The sequence below is a fragment of the Thecamonas trahens genome, assembly GCF_000142905.1.
Source record: "Thecamonas trahens ATCC 50062 unplaced genomic scaffold supercont1.28, whole genome shotgun sequence".
Taxonomy (NCBI): domain Eukaryota; order Apusomonadida; family Apusomonadidae; genus Thecamonas; species Thecamonas trahens.
The window spans coordinates 414,401-422,706 of NW_013657652.1; the positions used below are offsets into that span (position 1 = coordinate 414,401).

The 8,306-nt window shown below is 65.8% G+C and overlaps 5 protein-coding genes across 5 annotated transcripts in view; 3 read left to right on the top strand and 2 right to left on the bottom strand.

Annotated features, from left to right (window-relative positions):
* The window catches only part of AMSG_06442 (G10 protein), a gene marked incomplete at both ends in the record, with an annotated part of 915 nt that extends 745 nt beyond the window's left edge, over positions 1-170 (top strand). The window contains one exon of the mRNA XM_013901656.1: positions 15-170. Coding sequence (XP_013757110.1) covers positions 15-170 — 156 coding nt within the window. The remainder of the gene's footprint in view (positions 1-14) is intronic.
* A 70-nt stretch (positions 171-240) lies between these two features.
* On the bottom strand, positions 241-1,083 carry AMSG_06443 (uncharacterized protein; the record flags this gene model as incomplete). Its single annotated transcript, XM_013901657.1, has 1 exon — positions 241-1,083. One exon carries the CDS (start codon positions 1,081-1,083, stop codon positions 241-243), a length of 843 nt encoding a protein of 280 aa, XP_013757111.1.
* Positions 1,084-1,670: 587 nt separating this feature from the next.
* Positions 1,671-2,740, top strand: AMSG_06444 (transmembrane protein 120A; the record flags this gene model as incomplete). Its single annotated transcript, XM_013901658.1, has 2 exons — positions 1,671-2,675; positions 2,705-2,740. 2 exons carry the CDS (start codon positions 1,671-1,673, stop codon positions 2,738-2,740), a joined length of 1,041 nt encoding a protein of 346 aa, XP_013757112.1.
* Positions 2,741-2,835: 95 nt separating this feature from the next.
* Positions 2,836-5,639, top strand: AMSG_06445 (uncharacterized protein; the record flags this gene model as incomplete). The annotated part of the gene is made up of 3 exons (XM_013901659.1): positions 2,836-3,170; positions 3,201-5,445; positions 5,568-5,639. The coding sequence occupies 3 exons, from the start codon at positions 2,836-2,838 to the stop codon at positions 5,637-5,639; spliced, it is 2,652 nt and encodes an 883-aa protein (XP_013757113.1).
* Positions 5,420-8,055, bottom strand: AMSG_06446 (tetratricopeptide repeat protein 7B; the record flags this gene model as incomplete). The annotated part of the gene is made up of 1 exon (XM_013901660.1): positions 5,420-8,055. A coding segment is annotated over one exon (2,248 nt), but the record flags the coding sequence as incomplete, so codon positions are not given.
* Positions 8,056-8,306: the final 251 nt, after the last annotated feature.

Below are 8,306 nucleotides of genomic sequence, written 5' to 3' on the forward strand. Positions count from 1 at the left end.
CGGCCGTCGTCCAGTACCTGGAGGAGCAGCGCCGCAAGATGCGCGAGGCCATTGACGCCGCAAGCTCGTCGGCCGGCCCGTCCTCCGTTGAGGCCTCGGTCCGTGGCGCTGTTGCCGACGTCGAGGCCCTCCAGTCGACACTCGCCGCCGAGGACGGAGCCGCTCAGTGAGGCCTGGCCTGTGAGCGTGCAGTTTGGGCAGAGTGTATTTCGCATCGCTGCCGAGGCGCGCAGCCGCCGCTCACTCGCCACCGGCCGAGTAGCCGAATAGCACGCCTAGAATGGCGTCCCACACCCAGCGCAGCGATTGCCAGATCCGGAGAATGAACTTGTCGATCTCGGTCGGCGCTCCGGGGAGCGTCGTCAGCGCCGGCGGCGGAAGCATGCCCGGCACCACCACCACCGCGGGGCGGCGTATGTTCAAATCGGTGGTCGAGGCAACAACTACCACAGCGCTCCGTGCTGTAGGCTCACCCTCGTCCTCGTTGGCTCGCACCACTTCATCGGTCACGCTCGCCCGGTTCGCCTCCACGCATTCGCGTATCATCGGCTCCGGCGCCGCTGGCATGCACTCGGCCAGCACGACAACGCCCCCTGCCGCTGCTGCGCAATCGTCGGTCAAGCCTTCGCCGCACACGTCCCCGCCCTCGGCCGCTTCAGGCTCCACGCCAGGCGGGCCGGCATCAGCCGATGCCCCGGCGAAAGAGTCGCCGTTGGCCTGGCCAGCAGCAGCAGACCAGGCAAAAGACCACCACGACTCGCCGCCCGTCGGCTCGGCGAGCGGAGGGTCCAGGCAAGCCTCTGCATGCGAGGCCAGAGGATCAGGTCCACCCTCGCCGTCGTCAAGGTCAAGCACCACCCAAGCATCGGCGTCGGCACCATCGTCGGCATCACGGTTGAGCACCAGCTCGGCCGCGGCCGCCGGCGCGCTGGCGCCGTCTTCGGCCGTGTTCCCGTTCCATGGAACACTCTCGTCAGGTGCGTGTTCCTCAAACACGGTGGCGGGCGAAGGGCCAGGGCCAACGTCACGAGCCTCATCAACCCCCTCGTCGAGCTGCATCGACCGGTCGTTGTTGCTACTCATGCCGTATCCTTGTTCTACGCTGTGCCGCTTGTTATCGCGCTTCTTGGGCTCCTCTTGCTCCTTCTGCTTCGGCTCGAGAGTGAGGCGTGGCCGAATTCGTTGCTATCACCAATTTTTTCCCCGGCACGAGTGCCTTGTGCACGCCTGCCGAGCCATGCTCAGGAGCCTGCACCTCGCCCTGTGCCCGTGCGCCCGCATTGCCGAGCTCCGCTGCCTGCCTCACACTGCTCCATCTCTTTGAAGAATGCCTCGCATCATGTCATGGGTGCTTCATCACATCACAGCCGATCAACACATGCAGCCGCCTTGCCCTCATCGCCCAACCGTTCGACGCTGTAAGCTGCGACGTCATTCGCGCAATGAAGCTCGCGCGGCCACATTACCTGCAGCAAACGTACATCAGAGCAGTAGCAGAACACACTCTATCCACAGCTCCACTGCATCCATCATCCATCGCTTGAAATGATTGAAATTGACGACGTCAGACCGAAACCTCACGCACTCAACGCATCCACCCCTCCGTTCTCCTCTCCCCCCTCCTCCCCCCCCTCCCTTCCCGTCATACACACAGACACATATATACAACCATGGCTGACGACATGGTGCGGGCCGAGACCGAGCTGGGAATGGCGCTCGAGGCGTACCGAGCGTCGCTGAGGGAGGCCCGCGACCGACAGCGGCGGCTGGAGAAGGCCCTCTCCAACGCGAGCTTTGAGCTGACCCGTGCACGCGAAGGCGTGGCCATGGGCATGGGCTCTACAGCAGAGGCCGAGACATCAACTAAGGTGCAGAGAGAGGGGAACGAGCAAGGCAGCGGTGCGGCAGAGGCGGCGCGGCAGAGCCTCGACGAGGCTGTGGCAAGAGCCAAGGTGGTCCTGCCCCGGCCTGGCGCGCTCTACTTTCAGCTCATGGTCGGCTCGGTCAACATCCGGATGATTGGCGAGGACGAGCGGTGGACGTTCAAGGAAGAGTACGAGTGGTTCAAGAACGTAGCCATGCAGCTCTCGGTCTTTGTCACCCTACTGGTGTACTGGGTCAATCGTCCGTGGCTCGACACCCTCTTCCATGCCCTCGTCCTCTACTATTACTTCTCCATCACGCTCCGCGAGCACATCCTTCTGGTCAACGGCTCCAACATCCGCCGCTGGTGGCGCCGCCACCACTACATCACCATCCTCCTCACCGCAGTCCTCCTCACATGGCCGCCCAAGTCGGACTCCTGGCATCTGTTCCGCAACACCTTTACCGGCTTCATCATCTACATCGGCTGCCTCCAGATGCTGCAGTACCGCTACCAGCGCGCCCGCCTCCAAGTCCTCCGCTCACTCGGCCAGACAGAAGGCACAGACGTCGTTAACTCGGACACCACCCAGATGCACTGGACCTCGTCCATGTTGTTCCTTCTGCCCTTCCTCTTTGTCGGTCAGTTCTTCCAGCTCTACATCGGCTACTTTCTCATCGCCCTCTTCCGCACAAGCCCCTCCATCGAGTGGCAGGTCCCTGTTGCAGGCGTCCTTTACATAGCCCTTGGCATCGGCAACCTCTTCACCACCCTTCGCGTCGTCTACTTCCGCTATGCCGCTGCCACAGACGTCCACGCCTCTCGCGCCCGCCGCGCAAGTCAGCCCTTCTCACCCCCAAGCTCCGCTCCGAGTAGTCCATCGCATTCGGTGGCTGCTTTGCCGCTTGCTCCGCATCAAACTCGCCTCGTGACCCAGCTTCCCCTCCCCCCTCCCCTTGTGTGCCGTCGTCATGGACGTGCTCGTCACCACTGCCATGCTGGCAGCTAGCGGTTCGCCAGTTTCGGTGATCAACCCATCCCCGATGCGTCTCACCACTGGCGCCCATCTCACACTTCCTGCGAATGTACGCTCACTTGCGGCCCTTGTGCGACACGTGCTAGCCCTGTACACATCGCCGCAGCAAACCAAGGAAGATCAGCTTGCCCATCGCAGCCGCGGGGGTGGCCCTCTTGCCCACGGTCTCTCCCTCGCCGCGATCTCGCCGGATCTAGCAAAAGGTCGTGAACGGCTTGCCGCCGACTCGGCCTGGGCGACTGCCGATGCCGCCGCCGACGAGCTGGTAGCGTCTCTGATGGGGTTGAGTCCTCCCACCAGGGCAGCGGATGGGCCAGCACTCCTCCTCTTTGCGCCATGGTCGGTCCCAGTCGCCCTTGCCGCCGTCGTCGCCTCGGTCTTCCAGGCCGCTGCCGCCGTCCTTGACGCACCCGCTCTCGCCCGCTCGCCAACCGCTGTTGCTCTCCTTCTCGACGGCGCTGGCCCTTGCAACCGCGCGTCAGTCATCGACGCGCTCCTCGCCCATGTCTTTCACACCTTTACCCCTGATCAAGTCGCAGTCTTCAACCCAAGCACTCCGCTGCCGGCCCGAGCCACACTTCCGCGCGTCGCCATTGTGATTGCAGCTAGCCATCGCGGCCTTCCGGATCTTGATAACCTCGTTCTCGTGCACACCGTGGTCTACGCCGCATCCGCCCGCGCACTCGCACCACGCATTGCCCACCTCGTTGTCGCCCATGGAGTTGCTCTCGGCGGCACCCCGGGACCAGGTATCGACGCGCCGTGGGCGCTCGTCGCCGGCCCGACGCCGCGCTCGCCTGTCTTTGCGCGCATCTGCATCGTCGTTGTCGTCGCCACCGCTCCGGCGCGCGCCGCGTTCGCCGAGCTCACCACCGCCGGTGCTGCTGTGCTTGACATGATTCAGGACCACCTGCCCCGCAACGCTGGCGGTGCAAGCTTTGGTCCCCGCGCAGGCGACTATCTGCGCCATCTCGTGGTCTCACTTCGCCAGGTCGGCGAGGCGTCGGTGCCGCTGCTTCCGGCTGCCGGCGTGCTTGTTGTCCTCGCACAGACACTCTACGCCTGGTCATCAGCCGGCTGGTCATACGCATCCGAGGCACTCGAGACCGCAACGAGCGCGCTTGTTGCTGTCCATCCGATCCTCAGCTCGACGTTTGCTGCCTGGCGCGCCATTCTCGACGCTGGCAGCGAGGCCGATGTCAAGATTGACGAACTGACCAAGCAGCTGGAGGCGGAAACCCGGACCTCAACCGCGATCGTCGTCCTTGTTGCGGACGACCACGCGCGCGTCGGCCTCGAGACAGAGCTCAGCCACATCGCCGCCTCGCATCCGCACTGGCGGCTTCGTGGGATGCACCCAGACACGCCTGCCTATGCACCCGGCTCCTCGCTCGTCATCAACGCCATCGCCGCCCTGCTCGACGCCCGCACTCCGTCAACCTCACTCATTGTTGTGGCCCAACCGAGCCACGTTTCGGCGCTTGTCGTCCGACGCCTCCTCGCCCCAGCAGCCTTTGATCTCGCCGTCTGGTACGATGCCGAGAGCGAGGCGGCTGGCGCCACCGCTGCCTTTCTCCGCACCGCCATACCTCGCCACATCGAGCTCCATGGCGAGGCGCTAGCGCGCGACTCGCCATCGCTGCAAGCCTCCTTGAGGTTCGCCTCGGACGTCGAGTCAGTCCTGGAGGGTCTTGTCGAGGACGGCCACAGCCTCGTCGACCTCGATCCGCGCCTTGGTGCTGTGGCTGTTGCGGCCGAGCCATGCGCGCCGCCAGCGCCAGCTCCTCCGCAACCCGAGCAGGATACCGCAGAGCCCGGGCCGGTTGACACGCCGCTTCGTTCGGGCCCACCGCTTCCGACGATGGGCATCGTCGCGTCGTCCGAGGCCGTGATCGCGCTCGGCCTGGGCGGGTTAGACTTGTGGCGGACACAGTTTGGCCTGACTGTTGCCGCTGAGCGCGACGCGCTGCCTGCTGGCGTGGCCTTTGTCCTTGATGAAGGCTATGCAGTGGCGATGGTCGACGGCTGGCAGTTGTCGGGTGACGCGCGGGAGCGCGCGGCCGAGGGCCGCCGTCTCCAGGCCATGGTTTCGAGCGCCGAGCAGGCGTACGACGAGCTGGCGGTCCTGGTGGTCTTTGGGCGAGTGGGCGCTCGAGCAGCCGAGCCGTTTCCATTTGTTCCAGCTCGAGTCCGGGCGCTGATGGCATCGTACGGCCGAACGGCGAGGGCACGCAGCGTGCGAGTCGAGTTTGTGTGGTGCACCGGGCACGCATCGATGGGATCTGCTGTGCGGTCGCGGTGCGAGGCGCGCGCGGCAGTAAGCGCTCGATGGGCGGGCTCGGCCGAGGTCTGGGCCTCACGGTCTTGGCTCCTTGCCGAAGAGACGACGTCGGAGCGGGTTCTGTGTACCCTCTCGCCGGCGCTCACCCCGTTTACCGCCCAAATCGCACTCACATGGTCCAAAAGCCTCGCCGACTTTGCACTGCACGACGAGCTCGAGGCTCTTGTCCGTGACTTTCCGTGGATCCCGCGCAAAGTTCTGGCCGTCACGCTCCGCTGCCTGCACGGTGCCAAGCAGCCACTCTCGCCGCCACGCAGCGCTAGCCGCGAGGAAGGCAACGACAGTGGAGGAGCTGGCAGCGGGGAGAACGGGGGCGGGGGTAGTAGGCAACGACCGAGCGGGCGCAAGCGAGTCCGTGCCCCGTCGCCGGCGTCAGCGAGCCTGCAACCGGCGGGTGATAGCGTCAGCAGCGGGAGAGCCACGCATCAGGGCGGCAAGTGGGCGCGGACGCTCGGTTTTCGGCCGCGCGACGGCGAGCTTGGATTTGCAGTCGAGAGCTGCAAAGCCAGCGACGACGACGGGATGCGGCAGACGGTGCTTGTGTGGCGGTCAGCAAGCGCCAGACATCAGACCGAGTAGGGGAAGAGGAGCGCCGGAATGATGGTGTGCTCGGCCTCGAGCTCGAGGGCGGCGATAAAGCACTGAGCAGCGAGGGTGTCGAGCCCGCGCGCGGTGGCGACCAGGCCGAGCTGGTGCCAGGCCTTGTAGTTTGTCGGCTCGATGCGGAGGAGGGCGCGGAGCGGGAGCTCGGCGCGGTCGGCCTCGCCGGCAGCGTTGAGGACAATGCCCTGATGCAGGAGCGCGCCCGGATGCTCGGGCTCGATGGCGAGAACCCGTTCATACTCGAGGATGGCATCGGCAAGCTGGCCCTTTTCCTCGAGGATGCGGGCCGTCTGGTAGAGCACGCTGGAGTTTTGGCGGACGTCGCGGAGGGAGGTCGCCTGCTCGAGCGAGACCAGCGCCGATTCGTACTCGCCGAGCCGGCGGTAGAGCGCAGCGAGCTTGCACCAAACAAACAGCTGCTTGTCGAGCATATCCGCCCGGGCAAGCGAGAGCTGCGAGAGCTGTGCCGACGCCACTCCGGCAGCTCCGGTGCCGCGGCCGCGCGAGCCGCCCGGCGCCGAAAGCGTCGACGAAACGTGAGTCAGCACAGCCGAAGAGCCAAGGAGGGCGGTGAGGTCGGCATTGGGCGACGGCTTGGTTGGCGTGTTGCCAAAGGCAGCTACAGGCGTCGATGAGCCCGACGGCGACGGCACGTCGACGGTGTCACGGAGCTGCGCCAACATGGCTGGCGAGATGTAGCCGATCGACGAGGTGCGGGCCGACGAGAGCGCCGTCGCCGATGGCGAGCGCCGCATCGACGAGGCCGCCTTCTTGTCGCCGATCGAGAGCGAGCGCGAGATAGTCGAGTGCGCCCGCGGTGCGAGATGAGTGAGCGACGGAACGTTGCCAAGCTCATTCAGCGAGCCGGCGTCCTTGCCAGAGTCAGAGAGGGCGGCGAGGACATGAGAGCCTGCCCGGTGGAGCTTGTTCCACACCCGGATGATCTCCTCAAAAACCGGCAGCGCGCGGCGGCCGCCGTGCAGGTGCTCGACAATGTCGGCCTTGGTCGCCAGCATCTCCAGCGAGTCTGGGTCTGCGTCGAGCCCAGCGTCGATGGCCCGCAGCGCACCGCGGTAGTCCTTGATGCCGGTGAGGAGGACAGCAAGCAGGTGCCAGCCACGCGACGACGAGCCGTCAAACCGCAACGACTCGCGGATGGTATCGATGGCAATCGGGTAGTTGCGGAGCTCGGTGTGCAAGAGCGCAAGCGAGTAGAGGACGCCCGGCGAGGTCGGATCAAGCGCAACCGCGCGCCCGAGCGTGTCCAGCGCGGTGAGATGTGCCCGCTCGCGAGTGCTGTCGTCGCGCGCCTCGCGTGCCGCCTGGGCATACAGTGCACCTTGAACATGGACGGCGACCTTGAGCAGCGCCTCGGCCGGCGGCTCCAGAGCGGCGAGACTGTCGGACGACACCGCCTTGCCCTTGGCCAAAAGCTTGAGGCCGCGCTTGACAGCTCGCAGTCCGAGCTGGGTATCGCCGAGCCGGTTGAGGTGGAGCTTGGCCTGGAGAACCCGAACAAACGGCGATCGTGGCTCGAGCTCGGCTGCGCGCTGCAGAGTCAGCGCCGCGCGCGCATGCTCGCCGGCGGCCTCGAGCGTGAGCGCGTACTGGATGAGGAGGCTCGCGTCAGTGGCGGCGTGGGTGAGAGCAAGCTCGAGCGACTCAGCCACCAGCGCGTGCTGCCCGGCGAGGAGAAAGGTGAGGACAAGCTCGGGCACACCCGGGTTCTCGTTCGCAAACTCGAGCGCCACCGAGTTGAACGACGATGCCTCTAGCGGCGCGTCGTCATGGGCGGGCTCGTTTGAAACAACCTGGTGCAGCAGAAGCAGCAGCGCAATCTCCTCTTTCCGCGAGGCTGGCGCAAAGACGCCTGCCGGCGCCTCGACCACGGTGTAGTCGGCGTCGGAGACTCGCGAGACCAGCGCCAGGCCGAGGGTTCCGGCGCACCGCGCGTGGAGCCGGAGGCTCATCACTTTGTGAAAGGTCAGGAGCAGGGTGCGGAAGCCCGGAAGCCAGTTGGCCACGGGCATGCCCTCGTGGAGCAGCATCCACGCCTCCAGATACGCGAGCTCGGCCACGGCGGCAGCCACCGCCGTAGGAAGCGGCGGGACCCGCAGACTGCGCAGATCCGGCGATGCGCCCGCAAGAGCCAACCCAGCCGCCAGCACCTTGTGCACACCCTTTGCAATCCGCTGCAGAGCAGCGGTTCGGCTCTGACCAGGCGTACTAAGAGCGACACATATCCTGGCCACCACCAGCAAAGCCACGCCCTTGAGCCGAGTCAGCAGGGCAGACGCACCTTCTGGCGACGATGGAGGAGATGGCAGCGAAGCGAGCAGCTTGCTCTCATCCAGGCATACCAGCGCGCCCGAGTCATCTCCAGCAGCATGAGCGATGCGTGCGCGAATGACAGCAATGTCCTGCAAGGAGAGGGGGGGAGGGGGTAAGTGACGGCAGGAGGA